At 38.7% G+C, this 21900-nt stretch overlaps 1 protein-coding gene across 1 annotated transcript; it reads right to left on the bottom strand.

Moving 5' to 3' along the window:
• Window positions 1–617: 617 nt before the first annotated feature.
• alg6 (ALG6 alpha-1,3-glucosyltransferase) lies at window positions 618–18476 on the bottom strand. Its single transcript, XM_031760268.2, has 14 exons — window positions 18310–18476; window positions 17964–18048; window positions 17581–17670; window positions 17282–17370; window positions 16985–17067; window positions 16533–16597; window positions 15053–15238; window positions 12724–12859; window positions 9352–9437; window positions 7889–7973; window positions 7621–7691; window positions 6355–6423; window positions 4255–4447; window positions 618–1583 (listed from the first exon to the last, which is right to left on the bottom strand). The coding sequence occupies exons 1-14, from the start codon at window positions 18389–18391 to the stop codon at window positions 1386–1388; spliced, it is 1518 nt and encodes a 505-aa protein (XP_031616128.1). The 5' UTR covers window positions 18392–18476; the 3' UTR covers window positions 618–1385.
• Window positions 18477–21900: the final 3424 nt, after the last annotated feature.

The raw sequence follows: 21900 nt of genomic DNA, 5'->3' as shown, positions 1-21900 counted from the left end.
TAAATAATAAAAAAAAATAAGCAAATGTTATATAAAAGAGCAAGCCAACACCTTTCACACCACCACTAATTGGCCCCTTGTGTTCACGCCCCTTTGTAGTAACTATTAACTCAGATCTTGGGCTCCTATTTGTCCCTGCAGCCCTTTATTGGCCGCCAGCCCGGAGCCTCAGATGCACAGGCAACCCTGGCTGACCTGATAACATTTATAGTTGTAATGGATTTTTTTATGCCCGTCATTAACTGGCAGAGAGATTGGATATAGAAATTGCTTGTACCTTTTTCTGTGGTATTTCAACTTTATAGCATTATGTTCAGATATGTCACCTTCCATCATCCTTTTTTTTTAAGGCTTCTCCCGTCACTGGTTTTGTTTTAAATGTACGGGTCTTTTGTGCAGGACACTTGTAGTATCAAGGGCTCGTAATGAATATTTAATGATGTTGAGTAAAGGTTCGGAAAGATATAATTTCTGTCCAATAATTGGTTCTCTCTCTGCCAGACCTTTAGGGGTGATTTAGCACGCAACATGCTTAATGTAGACAGTTTATACGAAGCTGCTTTGAATCAAGTCATTGAACAATGTGGCAATAAAGTGGATGTTCGCTTTTAGGATGCTGGTAAATTTGATTTATTTTCGCAAAAACTACATTTGTACAAAACAGCCTTAATGTTAGGCAAAAATGTACAGTAAAAAAATAGTTCGATGAACTTCAATGAAAAGTTCACAATGAATGGATGGATATCAACATGGGGAGACCTGAGTGCAGCACATCAGGTGCATCTTTACCACCACCTCAAGGGCATAATGTGGATAAAATAACAGAAACAGTTCATAATATGATTATACATAACCACAAACTTTGGTGTCAATATTTGCCATAAAATTAGACCAACACTTCTGGTCCCCATAAAAAGGAAACATTATAACAGGTGTTTATGTTATTGTGCCTGCCTCCTGTGGCCAAGGCATACAGGCCTATAAGTCAGTATAGGCCATACGATGCCAGGTTAGCCAGGAATATGTGTATTTCTTTGTAATGTATGAGTAGTCCAGGCAAATAATTCAACAAGGTAGGTTCATTTCACATGACTCGAGTCATTTTTAGCCAAATTACATTTCGTGACCTTGACAACATATAAGATTTGTCTTTGAACTGCACTAAATTCATTGGTCCACACTGAAAAATTTCCTTTCATTTCATGTCACAATTCTTCTGAAATGCCATTTATCCAACTCTTTAATAAGCACTTGTGTTATTTTGTATTTTGTACACAAAGGCATGGGTAAAAGGCCTCATGCACTTTAAAAGCAGATATACCTTAGTGTGTAACGCTGACTTTACTGGTGTAAAATTAGATCAACACCTTCACCTGTGGCGTGACTTAGTTGCTCTTCTTCTGGCTCTTTCTGCTGGGAGGCTCACTGAACTGAACCACATTGAAATGTATAAAAGTTCCCAAAAAATGCAGGAAAGCTGTAGTGGATACTAAGACTGGGAACAAGTCCGGCAGATGGGGCGGAGGGATCAGAACTGCGGTTGCGATACTCAGGCCAACCATGGCTGCAATGCTGATGTAGAACTGTAAGAGATAAAGGCAGTGTGGTTGTTAGCGCATTGAAATGAGACTGGGAGTTACAAGACCATGCTAAGTGCTGATATCATAATAAAAAGCACAGAGGCCCAGAAAAAACTGTGGATTACGTACTGGTTTAGAACATAAAAGGAAGCATCTCATGCTAGTCTAGCAAAACAAGTTCACCTACTAAGTTAGTTACTTAGCCAGTGCCTTCATTTACACTGAAAACCTCTTTCAAGGTCCTTTATATTGTAAGGTAAAGACGCTACAATATTAGAGTAAAAGATGACTCTCTGTAAGCAAGCATTTGAAGACAGTGGGAAGGAAAAACTCCCTTTTAACAGCAAGAAACCTCCAGCAGAACCAAGCTCATGGAGGGGCAGCCATGTGTTGGGACCAGTTGGGGGGTGGGGGGAGGGAAACAGGAAAAAAGACACTTATGTGAGGAAACAAGCTTAATTCTGTGCCTTTGGTCAAAGATGGGATCTCCGTGGCAGCTAAGCAAAAATTTAAGAACTGATCAAAACTTTTGGAAAAAAAGCTTGGCTTAAAAATATCTTGCTGTGACACAAATATCTTTTACAACTGTATTCATGAAAATAACAGCCTTTAGTCCAAATCTTTTATGCAGAGAACTCTTAAAATAAATTGAATAGTTATCAAATGAAATTTTTGATTTAGAAACATGTAAAAAGTGATTACCCCAGGGTATAAACAAACTGTTGACTTTCCCCTTAACACTAACTATACACATAACATCAAACCAGTAATTTAATTTAAAATAGAGCTCATATGACATTGAATATTTATAACTAAGTGACAGACATCAAATTAGTCACTTGAGAGGTGCTATAAAGAAACGAGGCCTGCAATATCATATTACAGCAAATTAGATTTTTTTTTCTTCAAGGTACGGTCACTGCTTTTTATCTCGTTACAGATTTGCAAACAGATGTGATGGTGAGCGTCACATCATTCATCTATCTGCTTGCGCTTTATGACCCAAAGATCAGTCTGTGAGGTGCAGGAAGCACCTCGTGCCTGCCAACCGCCCAAAACCCATGAAACCTTATCCCCATCATTGGGGCTCGCTATTTATGCTGCTTGTGTAAATAAATATATCTAGGCAAACCTGTGTTAATGACACGTGCTATAAAAAGACACCTTCTCCTAATCTCCAACACCCCACCAGTGCCCCTGTCGCTAAGGGGTCGGCGGAGAGGCCACTTCAGACGCTATGGAAACTTAAATAAGCGATAAATAATTCTTTGGTTGGCAGCAGCGTTCATCCCTGGACAGCTTACACAGCTTACACCAGCACATGATATTTATTTATACAGTCGGGCATGTCTTCTCACACAGTTGCAATTTAGGTCTAGTGCCACTGGGACCCTGATATCAGCACTCTACTTACTACAAATGTATCATCTGTACATCCTCCACCCACTATGTACCAGAGAAAACATGTCTTTGTCTTTGTTTGCCAACTGCAAAGCCAAGCCCTTATTATAAGCAAGCAACAACATGAAGGAAACCACGCTTAAAATATGAAGCGTTAAATCCCGCTAATGAAAAATAGTTCATATTAGGGTCGTGCTGGAGTTTTACCTGCTTTTTCTACTTGTGTGAAGTCTGTCTTTGGGTCAAAGTCTAATTTAATCTGAATGACCTTTAATAACCTTTAGTAGAAACAAACTAAAACAGCAACCATAATTATAAACATTAACCCCATCTACACACATCTGTGGGACAGCACCACACACAGCCAAAACCAATGCTGTTTGACTTAACAAACTGACATTTAGTAACTTTGATTTAATGTCTGGATTTTAATTCTTCGCGCTATTATTTAGTGCAACTGGTAACAGTGAATCATATTTTAATGAAATAAGTGGATTCAAGTGATTTGTAACTATAAATGAAATGTGTGAGTGTGAAATATGTAGTGAACTAGAAGGGTGAAGAATCTTATTGGGGATTTATGCTTCAGTGAGAAATCTGCACTGTAGCTACGTTACTGCAAACCGCTCTGAAACCCTACGGTATAACCTGACATGCACCTGATATGGAAATGTAACTACATGTCACGTCGATGGAGCCTGCAACTATTGTGATTGACCTGTTCAGTATGATCAATTCCTCCAGTGCATTTCCGCATACGCAGTTTTTAAAAAAAAATCAATGAAAGCATAACAATCATCATCTCAATATAAGGAATAAGGACTGTCGCCATAGAAGTGAGGGAATGTACAAAGAAATGGAAAAACCTGAAAGAAAAATATGTCTACTTTTGAAAAAAAAAGTGGCCACAACAAAAAGTCGAGATCCAGGAGGGGAAAAAGCTCCAGCAGTTCATTTGTTTCTATTGGCTGGCAGAAACAAATGGACTGGACACGCTCACATGCTAATTGACATGTCACATTGCACAAAGATAAATGCTAGCAGTTACGTTGTAGATTACGTCACAGGCTTTACAAAGATTCCCTACAGGGGCCATCTAAATCAGGCCTTACACTGGAAGAACCCCTAAGTGTACTCAGGTACATTTCTTGAGTAAATGTGAAACAGTTACAAGATTTCATAGATGCATGGTTTCTTTTGATGTGCAAACAAGCAAATCACTGAATATTTGGAACTATAATGTGAATTATTATAACAGCACTTCAATACTAACCTTCCATCTCACTATAAAGGCCAGGTCCATCTTGGGTAGCCAATAAAACAGCTTGTTGTAAGCTCCCAGTCTCAGTTTATCCTCTGAACAGTGATCCAGTGCAGACAGTAAATAGATGCTGAAGAAGAGGAAGCCCAAAGAGGTCACAATATAGGGCACCAGCAGGCCGTCCTTCAGGAACAAAGGAAGCATGCTGCACACAAAGACAAGAAAAGGACAAGCATAGCAGATTTCATTACATTTTAAGCCTGTCTGTGTTGTCATGGCAGGATCAGTTTCAACTACTGTAGCAGGAACTACTGCACACATAGCAATAGCAAAATATAGTTATGAAAATTCACAGGTGTGTAGTTCAGACCAAAATGAACATCATGTTTCTCAATGGTCCTGTTCCAATACATGAATACAAAGTGAAGAGCACCAAAAGCACCCCCCAGTCTCACATTCTTTTTCATTCTTGGCATCTTTGTTTCTCTACAAACAAAAATATTTGCACCTGTATAAAGACAGAATAGTTCTGAGGATGGGCATGAACTCACGCTGATGTCTTTGCTTAGATCAATGTAATATAGCCCCAAAAGCAAGAATCACATGTGATTCTTGTATCATGAAGACATTATAGCTATTGCAGTATTGCCTTTACATGCAAGGTACAGCTGGACATTTATACACATTGGCACAATGTGTCTTTTGTCCTGTCTTCCTCCTCTCACCCCGAACCAGTCGTGGCAGATGCTTGGCCCTCCCTGAGCCTGGTTCTGCTGGAGGTTTCTTCCTGTTAAAAGGGAGTTTTTCCTTCCCACAGTCGCCAAGCGCTTGCTCGTAGGCGTTCGTCTGAGTCTTGGGGTTTTCTCTGTATTATGGTAACCTTACAATGCAAAGCAACTGTCCTCGTAAATTTGGTGCTATAGAAATAAAATGCAATTAAATTAAAGTAAATTAAACTGAACTGAAATGAAAAGGGACAACATCAGATTTTTAAATGATTATGAAGTCTGTTGGAAAAAATCAGTTTGATCCTACAGCTGATGGAGGGCACAGTAGAGTTTCATACCCATCAACATCATTAAGTTGAGTGCAAAGTTTGTTAAGTGCAGCAGTAAGCCAAACAGTTTTTATCCTGCAGGCCTGTATGTGCATGCATCTCCCAGGGAGAGATGGCTCTGTAATTCACGAGGAGCTTATCTTAGTTTAGTAGAGGGCCATGGGCAAGAACAACAGTTGACTCACAGTGAATCACACATTGCCCCAGCTTATAAAAACCTTTCCCCTGACAAAAAACTACTTATTCAGATTTGGACTCAAACAAAAAAACTTCTATTCAGTAGATAAATGTTTAACACTTCCTCCATTTACACTGACTGGCTGCATTCAGTGGTCATAAAGTGGTCATGCTTGACCATCCATTCAGCCAATTCTGCTAACAAAAGATGTATTTTTTTTTCTTTTTTAAATGAGTCTGGAGAGGATGCAGATAATGTGAAAGTCCAAGGCAGACTGTACAGGGGAGCAGCTACAGAATGACCTCCTGTCCCTACACAACACACACTTAGACAGCAGGCATGCAGACTATGCTGTGTAATCCCCAGATATCCTTATACTAAACCACACGCACAACAATTAGTGCTGCCGGAAGAATTTAACAACAGCTGGTGAAAGTTAGATGGAGCATTTGCAGCACTACTTGTGTTTTCCATTCATGGTGCTTAGCTCCAACCCACACAGCACACCATTTAACTTTTCAGGATTATTTTTATTATTTTTCTCATTAAATGAGAGATAGAAAACTAGAGGATATGAGTAATAAAGTGGGCAAAAAGACACTTGTTGTGCAATTTATTCTTTGACAAGTTAAACAGTCTTGCTGTTGAAATTTAAAATTTTTGGCAAGTTCTGATTAGTTTGATTTTCTCCTAATTGTAATTGCTGAACTTTTTCCCATCATAAAAATAAGTATAATTACATAACTCTATTATTCTATTATCCAAGTTGCAGTAAATAAGATTTAGAAACAAATCTAACAACAGATAGCCTGTTTTTATTTGTTAATCTTCCAACCTTTGTGTGTTGTCAGTGATTTCAAAAGACTTTCGTTCTTACCTGAATGTCGAGGCCTGTAGGAACCAAAGGGCCATCAAGGGGAGGTCATTCAGCAGGAGACAGGCAGGCCTAGAAAAAGAAATTCAGATGCACTCAGTATTAAATAGACTGCAGTGACTTTTGCGATTAGACAAGACTAGAGTGAAAAGAATATTAAACTATTATTAATCTATTAAACTATTAAACAGCTACTGAGCTGATCAAACATCCACTTACAAGTATTTACAAGTCAGTCAGCATTTGTTGTACCACATTATTTCATTCGAGAATACATCTTTTACACTTTAGCTAAGTTATCTATTTTCATTTGAAGAACTGCCAATGTTTTGCCAAGAAGTTGCAATGATATATTTATGACCGCATGTGTCACATGCGCGTGCGTCTGTCTTCATATGCGTTTAAGCCTATTGCTAATTGAACTTGCTAGCCCGCTTCAGTGCAAGTTGTACACTCTGCTCAAAGGGGGCACTTTCCATCAGTCCCCGAGCCCATAATTACAGTCAGTGCTCTTCGGCGATCCTGTTACAGCCCAATAATTGATCCTGCGCAAACAACACCCCGAGCTGCCGCCTACCATTCTTTCCTAATCCCTGGACATGTATTACTGATTGATTCAGGAGGACAGGTGGGAGATATAACTCAATAGTTAATAAAGCAACAATCTACCCTAATCTAGATTAATAGATGAGCCCAGATCTAGGAACCAAATCCCTCGCTGTCAAATCTATCCCAGGCTTTTCACCCCACCTACAGCTTTCTACATATGGATTTAAATGATAATGAAGCACACACACACACACACACACACACACACACACACACACACACACACACACACACACACACACACACACACACACACACACACACACACACACACACACACACACACACCTCACTTCTTTTAGTGCTGCTTTCACCCTGTTAAATATGACCCAGCTCTGACACAGCACAAATCATGGCAGTGGAAGCAGGGTTCCTATCTGTGATGACAGAGGTGAATAACTTCTCGGTACTTAAAAAGAAATCTGGGGGTACAGCAGGAGGATGACGTCATTTTTACAAAGCGAACATGATTTGAAACCATTATAATTCTGTACGACATAATCTGAGATTTGACAAGGCGAATGGCTCCTTTGTGAGTAGAAATTAAATCTATACTCATGAATATTTCAGATATCGCTACAAGACAGAGAAAGTACCATTTACATTTGTCACCCAATGAGACAAACCTCAAGAAGTTACAATTATCTTCTTTGTACTTACAAGGCAGCCAAAAGGATGGACTTCTCATGGACTTGAAAGGAGAAGAGGAAGAACGCCAGGGATGAATTGACCTTAAAGTGACATTGGGGCTATCAGTAAAACTGCTATATTTAATAATACACTTTTTATTACAAAGGGAAGGAAGAGAAACATATTCGAGATCGTTTTCTCAAAAAAGAAACTGGGTTCGTTAAATTAAATATGATATTTTGAGCCAAAATCTCACTGGCTTAAAAACAGCCCAATGCTGAATGCAAAAAACACTCACCAAAGCCAGTTTAAAGTGCCAGAAGGTTGGTTTTGTTAACAGCCTGATACAGGAAGGTAGAACCGCCAGGAGAGTGCAGGCAAGACTGAAAAACAAATGAAGATGGAAGATGAAGTTACTGAAGAAAAAAAAACAGTATCAGCTGTGCTATGTAGGCAATATCATTCTCAATAGCATTTGCATGACATTTCAAGGTTTGTATGTAAGTGTTATGAACTGGGTGGACATGGATGCATTGGAAAGCTTTTAATGAAGACTTAATAGATTATTATTTTACCAAGCCAACAAAATACATAAAAACAGCACAATTTGTTTTCATTAATTGGTATTGGTATGAATATCAGCATTTAACTCTCAGTTCATGCCACAGTTCTTTTTAGACAGCCCTCTGATCTGTAACTTAGTTGTGTGCTGTGCCGTTATGGACCAAAATAATGGCCCCTGCTTAGGGTTACCAGGCAGTAACCCTCAATTGTCACCTTCTGGGGGTAGAAGCATGAGAAAAAAACATGTTGGAGTCAGTGTGTATAAATGTGCTGAAAGGTCAGGCCGTGAGTTAGTTTGAGGTGTCAACAATGTGTTTTAAACTACAAATCATAGAAGACAGAAAGAAGTGTACATGTACAATATACACAGGAGTAATGGCAGACCTGTAAGTGGATATTTATTGTGTATGAAAGGAAGTGTGCTACTCGTGTGTTATGTGTAGGGCAGGGTTATGCTGTCTGGATGGAGCTGTATCACTTTACACAGCTGATTCATTTTATGTATGGTGTACACCCAGAGCAGAGCATTTAGCAATCCACCCTGTGCGCCATAAAGACAGCAGTGTTTTTCATTTGTTTCAAATGCACGACAGTAAAAGAAGTCTAACTTGATCCCCAGACTTAGCAGTCTGGCAGAAATGTGTCCATGCTGCGAACGCAGGACTCCTAAATTTAGCGTGCTGGGTTATTTAAGCAGGCTCCACCACGACGCAACTGTTGCAAAAAGTTTTTCTAAGCGTGGCTGCACAGGACCCCGACTTTTGGTCAAGATAACTTCTAATGTATGTGGAGAATCAGCCTCTCTTTCATACCTACATTAGAATTAAATTAGCACACAAGATCCATTATTATGCTAAAACAAACAAACAATAAAACCTCACTGTCACATCGATTTAGTCGGACATTTTTCTTTTCAATATTTCTCGGGTGTTTTAAAATGTTGTCACCACATTTTCGAAGAGATCAATGACTTTATGTTCAAAAGTTCCTCATGAGATGTTAGTGATGACCTTATTTCCAACCACTGGATTACTGTCTTTATCCCCAAGGGCAAGCTTGGTCTTTTCAGGAAATGAAAGGAGTGAGGAAAAAATCCAACAAAGGGAGAGAGAGAGGAACTGTGGGGGGGGGGGCTTGCGCAGCACAACAGAGAAAAGAAAACATAAAGTGAAACTTGTTAAACAGATAGAGGATCACCTGAGGTAGAGCTGAGAGTCACCTGACAAAATGGATTTGATCTTTATCAGGGTGTTCAGGCTGCACCATGTGTTGGCCACTTTATCCTGTACACACACACACACACACACACACACACACACACACACACACACACACACACACACACCTTGGTCAAATAAAAAGTGCCAGGAAACACAAAGAAGTAATTGTTCTAAAAAATTATTCCTTCTCAGAAAGTGTAACAAAATTCCTCTGTGGGAAGACATTTATTCATAACCCTCCATCAAACATTTTCTCTCCTGTCAGGAAAAGCATGGGGCTTATTTGTAACCTCTGGGTTTTGAGATCAAGTTTTCAGAAGTAGATTCTGCTTAACCAGCAGACACAGACCAACCAAAGAAAAACAAACAGTACGTGAAGTCGATATATTAGGAAAAAAGCCAGTTACTTTCTTTGAATTCTATTTTCTGACAATAGCTGTTATCTTTTTGATTTGTTGCTTTGCTGATAAATGTCAGGCAACAGTAAAGTGAAGACATAATTTCGAGCATGAAGGGATGTTTTCAAACTATAATCCAAAATACAGCTATCAAATTTAAAATATATATATCTGAAACAAAAAAGAAGGAGCAAATTTTAATTGTTGGGAGGCTGAATCCAGAGGATGTTATGGAAAAAATAAGCATATAAACATTTATATTATTTACTATTATCATTATTAATCAAAAGTCGTACAATTTCTCATATTAGTGTCACTTCTGCATTGTTAATAATGTGCCTGATTTCTAAGATGACTGAAATTATATATACATATATATATGTATATGATACAGTACATGGTATGTGTGAAGCTTCCTCTTTAATACCAGCTGAAAAGTACTTGTGGTTTAAAGCTGATATCAGATGAGGAGCTCATTGTGTGTGCTTCAGCTGATTTAAGTGCTTAAGCAGTTGTGCAGGGATATCGAGGCCAAAGCCACCAGTGTGCGCCATGATATCACACATCACAGAGGCTGTGGATGTTTTCACTGTGTGATTCTATCTAAAAAATCTATTTCTGGCCTCTTCCCTCTCTTCTGTTCTACAGCTGCTGGCTGCACAGCTGTGCCGATCTTAATGGCAACGTAGTCAGCAGCACAGGGCCGTCCAGTGCTGTGTTATCTCAGCCCAATCCCTCTGTCCTTCCTTTCTGCCTCCTTGCTCCAAATAACTGTTACAGCAGTGCAGCCGGCAACACATGAATGTCAGGGTGGGCTGAGCGAGAGCGGTGCAGCCTCCTTCACCTATAAACTAGCATGGAATTTCACAGGGAGAAGCATTTGGTGCCATTTTTGTGTGCAGGCAGCAATGTGAGACGCTAGAATGCAGCTCAGTGGGTAAACTTACAACTGCTCCCCCCCAGAAGTCACCGGGACCACCAGTCACCAGCCCTCTTCTTCCCCACCGCCCCTTCTCGCCCTGTCCCCTTGTCCGAGGCGTCTGCTTACGTGCACAATTTCACAATTAGTTCAGGACAACTTGCCCCCAGCAGCCCCCTTCGTGCTGTCGTCACAGGCGAGCATAGTGTCTCTCACACCCTGTGTATTATGTTTGAACCATTTCGTTGAACAAATACTGCCGCGGTGCACGATGCCAGCCGCTCCCCCGGCAGAATTTTCAATTACTTCTCACATCCGTGACACCTTGTGGTGGGTTCCACCTCGGGAACGGGGACAAGAGGGGGTTACAGGGTTTCAGAAACGAGAGCCGCAAAGCTTGGCCTCCGAGCTGTCAGTCACACGCACGCAGTTACTTCACCTCGGCCGCTTTCATCACTGTGACTGCGGAGGTGTTTCAAGTATTCTTGTTCGCCATCACTTTCCTTTTTTAATTAATATCATATTCCAGTGACCAGGCTATAAGTGGGTGACCACTGTATATCAAACATGTACGTTTGTTCTTGCAAAACAGTCAAACATACGCTTATGTGTCTGTTTTCTGAACATGTAGTCAGTAGGTGAAAGCAGCTGTCCGACGTGCTCTGATATGCCTTCAAGTGTTGCGTCCACCACACTCATTGGTTCGTATGGCTAGAACATGGCTGTGCTATGAGGTGGCGAAAACAACTTGGTCATAAATTAGTGAGATTTATCTCTATCCTCCTACTGTACACCCCAAACCCCGACACCTCCCGGAGATAGAGTGAAACTGATCTCCTGACCTTTCACAGTTTTATTCCACTGTTTTCTTTGATCCTGCAGGGTATCTGTTTCCAAGCGGCTAAGCGCTAGTGGATGGAAGGGTATTTCGCCATGCTGTGAGTATGGAATCAGTGCAATAGCGGAGTAGTGCCGTGTGTGTTGTTTCTAACATTGGTAACAGCTTAATGCTCGAAACAGTGAAACACCATGAAATTAGGTTTCTCAGAAAAAATGTCACTCCTTAGAAAACGCAGACTCTTGACTGATCGCACTCTGGCCAGTAAATCCTTTAATAAGAAATGACATTTCACAGTAATTCTCAGCCCAAAGACAAGTCATATACCAGTGATCATAAGATGTGAAGTTGCTGGTATTAATCACAGCAATTTGCTTTGATAAAACAGAAACATAACTGCATCCATGCTGGCTTAACCCACAATGGAAATTTTTAAAGTCAAAATACATGTCACTGGTTGTATGTGGAATTGTTTTATATTTGATTAAAATAATTGCTGATTAACACTGCTAGTATTAGTTTCACCTCTATTTTATTTATATAGTGCCAAATCACAACAACAGTAACCTCCCTACAATAATACTATTCTGGTTAAATGTTTAAGGGATTTTTTTTAGAACCAACCAATAGTCCAATAATACGTTGGGCTATTGGTTGGTCCAATGTAGAAGTAATAAATGCATAAACTAGGTTTTCAGCATCACTCTGTGACAGGATGTTTCGAATTTTAGAGATATCCTTGTAAAAATTCAAGAAAGCAGTCCTAAATATTTTTTAGTATGCACACTGAAGAACATAACCTGGTCAAAAACAACTCCAAGATTCCTCATAGTGTTACTTCAGACCAAGGTGATACCATCCACACTAGTTAGAAACCAAGTCTCTAAGATTTTTAGTAAAATAATCTCAGTTTTATCTGAATTTATAAGCAGAAATCTTTATAAATTTAAGATGTTCCTGCAGTTTTACGAATTAATGTGTGCCTTCTGGCTTGGATAGATAAAGTTAGGTATCATCTGCATAGCAATGAAAATGTATGCTATCATTTCTAATAACACTGCTTAAGGGAAGCAGGTATAGTGTAAATAGAATGCAGATGTTGTTATGACAAAAGCATACGTGTTTTCTTTTTAATATTATGCTTGTCAGATGTGGTTTTTTGGTAAACCTTTGATTTAAGGAACTATACGTTACCTCAAACAGACCCCGAGCCACGGGAAAAATCCTCCTGACCACCTGCATGGCCTGGCTGGGTTCAGCCAGGAAGGGCAACCAGCAGAGGGCAAAAGTCGCCAACACTGTTACACCAATCCTCACCAGCAAGAAAAGCCTACATGAAAAGACAACCAGGAGAGTAAATAAACATATGTCATAAATAATGAACTAATAAAAACAAGCAATTACTAATAATTTCCCCACTTCCTATAATCACTTCCCCCCAAATGCTTTAGTATTTACTTTAAAATTGTCTGTGAAAACAGTTCACACATACTGTGTGCAAGTCCTAAATTTGGGCTTTGACCCTTGTGTTGAGGAATGCAGTGAAAGCCATGCATCAGCTGAAAGTGTTCAGTGTAGGTCAGGATATCTTGTCAGCTGTAACTGTGAAGCTGCTGGTGAAGTTGCACACACAGGCATAGCTGAGGAGTTTGGGCATGGCCAGAGTGTCATCTGGACATATCTTCCCCCCGGGCCTTCTAATCCAGCTCTCCATTTGCTACTAAATGCCCTTGGTACATTGTTACTAGATAAACAGACACTGGACACACTAGTAACAGCATCCAATCTGATTACCTCAGTCATTCTGTGACACTCCTGAGGACACTGCTGTCTTATACACTGACATTACATATCTAGTGTGGGCATTCTGTTGAAACTTATGTGCACAGTGATCACAGAGTACAAGCAACAAATGTAGACTTGAACATTCAGGATGTCACAGTCATTACTATAAGTCCTCTTGAGACATTTTGCGTTCGCCTCTAGTGAAGGGCATCACTGATCGCAGCGTGTGGGGGAAAGGCAAGTATGCACACATATATATAAACATGATCCATCTGCAAACTGTAAAGCCAAAGAGTCTTCTGTGTTACCTTATTTGATTGCTTTTTAAATTTAATGAACAAAAGTACAGTGCTCAACAAATTTATTAAATCACCTGTTTAAAACTAAAAGAAATATATTGTTCCTTATTAGGAAAACAACAAACTACATACAGGTTTTTATACCCAAATTTGAGCCGGCACATTGAACTTCTCTGAGAATTTAGAAATTAATCAAGTGTAACATTCAAAAACTAAAACTTATTTTTCTCTTGAGTAATGTCAATGAGTAAGTGTAATTTGGCATTTTAATCAAAAAACAATAATGTGCTTAACTGTTTTTTTCAGCTTTTTTGTTAAACAGTAAATTAAAAAAATTCATGGGTAAAAACACTAATTATAGCATAATGTAGCATTTAAAATATAATTTTGATTAAAGAGTTTGCACATGTTCAACAGAAAAAAAATGTTTTGGTAATTACCAATACTGTTAATTTTGGGCAGCTATGACATAAACCTTACATCTAAAAAAAATTGTTAAGCACCGTAAAAACAATATTGTTTTTTTGTTTGTTTGTTCTTAAATGCTGTTGCTTTTCTTCCACATAGCAGCACTTTGAATTTAATGTTACCATCAGCACACTAAAATGCTTGCCAGTGTTGTGCTTAAAAGTGATCGTCTTCCAAAAAGTAATTTACAATATTTGACAAAAAACAATTTCCCATATTTCAACTGCTGTAAATAACTTGTTGGCCTATAATCTGTCAAACATATCTCTCAATAATGATAACAAGCCATTTTGAGCCAGAAAGAGCATTCCCGTTACAAGATCAAAATCAGTTTTTGGCAAAGTGACTTTTATATATCCTTTATTCATCTGGGCAAGGAGTTTCACTCTTAAATATTTTTAAGGGAGATCTGACCAAGAGGGCAGCAGATACCGCAACAAAAATAACATCACAGCTCTATCGAGACATTTTAAGTGGCCAAAAAAGACTGGACTGATTATAATGCAGGTACAAAAATTAAAAGTCATAAGTATACCCGTACAAAATAGGACATTTCTTTTCTTTTTTTTTTATATATGTAACCCTTGCAGAAAATCCTGTTGATAACAGTCTATTTACCAACATAAGCAAATGTATTACACATAGAAAACACCTAAAAATATTGGAAATCGCTTTATGACACAACACTGGGATTTAGTAACGATTAAAGTAGTAACCATTCTCATCATTTTAGCTTACAGTATTTCAATCATACTATTATCTTTTTTTTTTTTTTGCCCGTCCTGTCTGGCACTGTAGCAATCAGAATTATTGTTTGAAGGCCAAGACAAATGGACCCCAAGTGGACCTTTGAATCATACTATTATCTAATCAGTGCTAAAATTGTGGGTGAGGTTGGAGATGAACATCTGGACTATGCGTCAATGCAAAAAATAATCATCCTCATTATGAAAGGAAATAATAAGACTCACCCTCGGCCCATCAGGCCTGTTTTGATGCACTTTCCCAGAAGGTAACAGAAGAAAGGCAAAGCATGGTACAGTTCCATCTGTTTGTAGTTGAGAGCCAGAGAGAAAGCCATGGAGCCCAACACATCCCAGCCCAGACCCAAAGCCAGAATCCCCCACAGGGCAAAACCCAGGCTCACTCCGTTGTATCTGATACTGTTAAGGTTAATGTTGGTCTGGAAGGGCAAGTTTTCTGGAGGTAAACAACTTAATGTTGCAGATGTATAACAAGCGATCGAGAAAATAGCTGCTGATCCTAAGTTCTGCTGGGTAGTGTGCACATCGTCATCTTTTCATTGTTGTATTTAGCAGTGGCTGAATTACAATAATAACAGCCTGGTAAGCTGGTGTGTTCTTCATCTCTTCAAACTGTTTTTGCAAATCTATTGTGATAAGACAGAACAACACAAGTTTTTCATCCTATTGAACCTACTGTATGTAAGAAATATGAATAGCAAAAAATGCAGAAATTCCACATCCATCCTAGGATCAGCTGTTAAGCGTTTCCATAGATATGCTGTGGTGCCAAATCTGCCCCATGGAACAAGCTGTGGGAAGTTGTGTTATATAACTCAGTAAAATAAATGTATATTTTTATGTTGTTAAAATATTTTAAATGCTTACATCTCTGTTTCTCAGTGAACTAAACTCAAAAGGTGCTGCAAATATATACAGTGCTAAAAAAATGAAAGGAACACTTTTTAATCAGAGTACAGCATCAAGTCAGTTAAACTTCTGGGATATTGATCTGGTCAGTTAAGTAGAAGAGGGGTTGTTAATTCAGCTGCTTTAGTGTTAATGAAATTAACAACAGGTGCACTAGAGGGGCAACAATGAGGCAACCCCCAAAACAGGAATGGTTTTACAAGTGGAAGTCACTGAGATTATTTTTTCCCCCTACTTTTGTATTTGCCTAGGGACAGTATCACTACTCGTAGCATGAGGTGATACTTGGACCCTACAGAGGTTGCACAGGTAGTTCAAGTCCTCCAGGATGGCACATCAATATGCCATAAGGTTTGCTGTCTCCCCCAGCACAGTCTCAAGAGCATGGAGGAGATTCCAGGAGACAGACAGTTACTCTAGGAGAGCTGGACAGCACCATAGGTCCTTAACCCACCAGCAGGATCAGTGTCTGCTCCTTTGTGCAAGGAGCACAAAGTTCATTCCTAACACATGACCCAGTCCATATCAGTTATAGATATCCAGGATGATTTTTTCCCCATTGAGATTTGATCTGTTTTATCCTTTAATTGTTTTGAGCAGTGCATTTAAATATAACTCACTACACTTTATTATGATTGGAGCTTTCAAGTGTGATACCTTTGTAGGTCGTTATTTCATATTACATTCAATTTAATTAAAACACAGAACAACCTTAATGGTACATATAATATACAACAATACAATTTACAATAGGAATGCACATGTGCATAAAGGATACTGGAAATGTCCGTAGTCAATGAGAATTAATCCTGGGTACAGTAGAAAGCAGAACATAATGGAAACCTAAAAAGGGAAAAGGGCAGACATTTTAATTCAACGCAGCAGTAAAAACACAACCTTTTAAAATCAAATCCTGTGAGAAGCTTGTTTAACTACTGTTCCTCTTTCATTGTTTGATAATATAAGACACCGTCAAAACATTAGAAATGATCCCTTCAAATTGACTGTACTGTAAATGTATGAAGACCAGCTGAACTGTAATAACTTCTTGGAAATGTAATAACATCATATAACCAGATTAACTTACAATAATGACGCCATAATTTCCCAATTTGGAGGTCTAGTGCTGTAATCTGTTTTAATAAGGGTGGGTTCCCAGACTGAGAGAAAATGGGCTGGTCTGGGTCTTTAACTGAAAACTAATCATTTCATGCTCAGCACGTCTCTGACCTTTTTCTTAGAGGATCCATCAGTCAGGTATAAACAGTATAAAACCACCGCAGGGATGTATATCAACAAATCTGCAACTAAGACTGAAACAAAAAGAAAAAAATACAGACTGCATGATCTCAAATTTATGTTATACAAAGTAACAGAAAAGGTCCATTGGTATACAATGATGTGAACGATTCGGGTGATTTGGGCATAATATCTATACAGGTATAACCACACACATTGCTGTAAATATGAAGTAGACATGGATTATGAATGCTTTTCTTTTTCTTTCACCTATCATAGTTACAATACCTGTCGTTCTCATGAATAACTTGTGCTGTGTATTTTCATAACCTCTGGACTTGTGGAGTTCCACCCATTCAGGGTTTATTGTTTTGGCTCTGCAGAAACAACAAAGCATATACTTTGATTTTTTTTTTTTTTTTTTCCTCACAGAAAATGTACAAATACTTAACTTTAATAGTTCCTAAAAGTGGGCAGCTGTGTTATTACATCACTGTACCTTAACATTTCTCCCATGGTATGCTCTACTAAATTAACATTCAAATATTATGTGAAAGATCCTTTTTTAAATAATCCAAATGGCTTACATATAAGCACAGATCCAGCTGTGGTAAGCGGTGAGGGGAGGATAGTCAAGACCCCAGTAGTTCAAGTCATTGTTTGTAGTATTGAAGTACCTGGGGGAGCAGAAAGGTCACATAGTTTCATCAGTAAAACTGTTTCATACTGCATAAGCAATGTAGCGTGTGCTGTATATAGGAAAAACTGTTGTTGATGTTATCCGTATTTAATATTTCGCACATCAATCCATCTCAAACTTGTAGTAAGCTGGACACAAGAGCAAGAACAGCACATGTTAGTAATGTGCGTCTTGAGTGTCACAGTACATTTATCAAATCCGTGACCTGTAATAAGACCCAGTTACTACAAACAGGTCCTGTGAATAAACACCGGGAGGTGCTAGACTGACCATTCCTGAATAGGGAGGTTGTAGGTCACTTCTTGCCAGTGCCTCTGAGCTTCATAATCGCCGAACATGGGAGGCTTCCCCGCCCCTGGAGGAAAATCATTGAGCCGTCAGTGTGATGAATATGAAGTTTGCATCATGAATGAATGGCCACCACAAAACACAACACATCCGCGCTAACAAGTTTTTAAATCACTGAGTGGACGCTAACTACTGAAAGAGTCACTCTGATACGGTTAAAACAATTTGAAAGCATTGTTTTGACTAGTATAAACGGGCTTCGCTGAAACAAATAGCACTGTACCAAGGGAAAGTAGTGTTTAAACGCCGACCTCCACAATTTTCCTACCTGAATATGAATTTAGCGAAACTCCCCATCTCGCAATAATGGCAAGCAACACGCAAATTGATACGAGACTCCAAGTCTGCATAGCTTTACTCGGTAAAATGAGGATTTGTGGAAGAAATAAACAATAAAAATCGGTACATTGAAACACTTTTGAAATCTGTTTCGCTTCCTGTATACGTCACTCACCAAGTCTTCGTTTCAACTACTCATTGGTCGCTGGATTTCTGACGTTGCAACCGACAGTTATGATGCGTTCATGAAGACTATGGAAATAATTGACATCTTCACTTTTTACCGATCATCCGTTCAGTAATCAAGCGCGTTTTAATAATCCTGTTGCACATCATCCAAGACCTTTTTTTAACATGTGACGGGAAGTTTTTTGGTATATTACTCTCACAGTTTTTACTCACTTGTTAGTAGTTACAAGTCGAATCATGTATTCCAGATTTCCCAGGCACAGTGAAGGCATCTCTGGTTGAAATAAGATTTATGATGGGTATTATGCATTATTAAAGGTTTATTTCTTCCGTATTTTCGCATTTTTTGTAGCTGATACTGGATTTGGAGGTCAGAAGCCGCCTGGTAATAAATGAACATTCCTAAGATTGCTTAATAATGTGGGGGGGAAAAGGCTGACTGCATAGTCCAGACTTTGGGATAAAAAGATAAATGAATCGGTTTCCAGGTAGTCATCTCTTTTCTTTGTGTTTTTCCGTTTCTTTTCATTTCAGGAATAACAATGGTAATCAGGAATATGAATTAGTCAATTCCAGTAGTCTACAATATGCACATAACATGAATACATTTATGATGAAAAACATTTTTAGATTTCTTATCAATATAAATATGACTATGAAACATTTTTGAAATCCTCAAATTATATCCAAGAAAGTAAAAACATAATAATACTATACAGTTTATAATATTTTAGTTGTTATAGTTAGTTGTTTAGTTGTTATATCAAAGTGACAGAGAAAAATCCACTATATAACCAGCAGCAGAGGGGTGGCAGTCTAACTAGTGTATTAGTTTGTGTTAATCTTCTGTACACAGATGTAGATATGGGTATCACATCCTTTCCTTGTCTTCCCTGTACAGTGTAGGCTAAATCCAAGCCAGAGGGCGTTTTTCTCTCTGTGACCTTTTCTTTTGTTGACACCATCATCTTTGTTCTCAAGGTGTTAGGGTTTGTTGGATGAGACATGTTCCTTGTGGTTCTGGCATCAATTATGCATAAATAATAATAACCTCGGACAACTGCTGATTTGCAATGACACTTTCATTACAACAGCAGCAGCCTATAACTCACTGGTACCCATTAGTTATTAATGCAGCCACGCCAGCTTTACTTTGTCATTTATTGCTTCATCTCTATGCCTTTTTAAATATTCAGCAACTGCTGTACCTACATTTACTGTCTGTAATCTCCGCCCAGGAGAAGGCTATAGCTTGTGGTGGAGGATGACCTAGTTATTATTAAAGGCCCGGGCCTTGCTTCCCAATGTCACTAAAGTCTATCATGTCAACAGTCATGTTTGCTACAGCAAGTCAAGCCGGATCAATGAATTCAGAACTTAATAGAGATTTCTCCTATTATGCCTAATTTGGGAATTGTGATAATAAAGAAGTCCTGCACTTTTTTCAGATTCATTCTTGCGTGCATAATTAATTGCCATTTGGAAAAATCCTGCACTATTTGTGCGCACTTAATAGCATTTCATTTCTGTGCTAGGCTTTGAAAGCCTACGTCCAGAGGGGTGTTGTGTCAGTCTGGTTCAGTCTTTCAGTTATACTTGGCATCCACTCTCTGAAGCAAAGGTCATGGTTTGCACTTTAACAACTTACTTTGAACATTATCATCACCCAGATGTTTAATGTTCTGCATGGATCAGAGACTTCTCTGGTTTGTTAAAGACACACTATCCATCCTCATAGGGTCCTGCAAAATGTGGAATTTTGGCTTTTGAGATTGCAGCATCATTACACTCTTAAACACTAAAACTGTGTACTTTGACAAGACAGATAAAAACTGAATGCAAATGAAGTTCAATAGCCATTCTTGCCTTTCGATGGGACAGAATGGAGGATTTAAATGGGCTCATGAACTTTACCAAGCCTCACTGCAAGTGGACAAATCAGTATTATATACTCCTGTGCAATTGTTTACTTAGATTTCAGTGTATGGACAAATTGAGATATTTTTTATGCATCATTGTTTGCACTGATGTCATTTCCCAACCTGCTACAGGATGTTTTTGTTTTACTTTAGCAGGTCACAGTTTCTGCGTGGGCTTGAGTCCCAAACTTGAAAGCTAAAACTCATACAGAGTTACAGATTACTATTTACTACACTGCTCTAGCAGCTAATACTGATCTCGCATACTAAGCAGCTGCACAGGAACAGCAGATAGCTGGTGACAATATTATATATCATATAGTTATAAGGCCTCTGACTAAAACATTTGAATTTTTAGTCATTATTGTGTTGGTGGATTCACTCAGTCTCTCCAAATAATGTACAAGTACACCTGTAACATCTGGCATTGTAAGTTTTTGGTTTTAAAGGCTGTACTGTGAAAAATAAAGTGCATTATGTTGGATATTAATTCATTTTCTCTACTAAATATTCCTTCTTAATCTACCTCACGCACTTTGAACTTAAGAGTTGTAGCAACTTTCACAGGCAGTGATAATTTCTCCCTTTGTTTTCTGTGTATAGCTCTTCAGATGTTTCCCCCCACCTTTTATGTTTTTTCTTCATACAGGACAGTACAAACATATGTCTAACACAAAGGAGAGCCAAGTAAAAATAAAAATACACACAGAATAAAGTAGGGCATAACTATGTTTGACACTGAATACCCGGAATATTTCCACTTTAAACTTGGAAACTTGCAGGTTTTGTGTGTTATTTTTTGTTTGTTTTTTTTCCAATAATTCCAATTTGCCTTAGTAAGTGTAAAATTTTAGGTTCAAAAAGAGCTGTGACCTCTTTTTATATCACGAATGCTGACTGGACACATTTATGCATTGATAAACGACACCACGACAATAACTGTTATGCTAATTAATTATTGGTCACTTTACATAAACTCTTTCCGCTCAGGAGGTCATATGGAGGTAAAACAAGTCAAAAATCTCTCTCTCTCTCTCTCTCTCACACACACACACACACACACACACACAGAGAGAGAAAGAGAGACTGCGAATTGTATTTACAGACTGTGCTTGGAGACTAATATAGTCTGTCTGGTGGAGCTGTGGGAACTACAACCCAGGCTTTTCTCCACCTGTGCACAAGCACGTGCAGCTGCATGGCTCATTATCGCGTGCGCCCGTGCGGTCGGGCGCGCGAGCGTCTTTAAATGAGCGCCTTCGTTCGTTTAGCAAATTGTGCGCCATAATTAGCACCATAATTACACGAAACTGTGCTTGGTTTTGATGAAACAACAAGTAAGAAATGACTTTAATCTAACGTAGTATAGTTTTAATAATAGTAATAATAATATTAATAATATTTATTAACACTGTTATTGTTATTATTGCACTAGCTTACCCTTTAAGTAGGCCCGTGCTGCTAAAGCAGAT

The sequence above is a fragment of the Oreochromis aureus genome, linkage group 17 (assembly GCF_013358895.1).
Source record: "Oreochromis aureus strain Israel breed Guangdong linkage group 17, ZZ_aureus, whole genome shotgun sequence".
Classification (NCBI taxonomy): Eukaryota; Metazoa; Chordata; class Actinopteri; order Cichliformes; family Cichlidae; genus Oreochromis; species Oreochromis aureus.
This window is presented reverse-complemented; position numbering and strand designations above follow the sequence as displayed.

What these genes read in the sequence shown, in the direction of transcription:
- alg6 (XM_031760268.2), bottom strand. Translation starts at nt 18,391, where the DNA reads ATGCAGACTTGGAGTCTCGTATCAATTTGCGTGTTGCTTGCCATTATT. An exon ending in AACCTCCCTATTCAGGAATG is followed by an intron (nt 17,671 to 17,963) that starts GTCAGTCTAGCA and finishes CTGCTCCCCCAG; the next exon opens with GTACTTCAATACTACAAACA. An exon ending in ACAGGCCTGATGGGCCGAGG is followed by an intron (nt 12,860 to 15,052) that starts GTGAGTCTTATT and finishes CTTTTCATGTAG; the next exon opens with GCTTTTCTTGCTGGTGAGGA.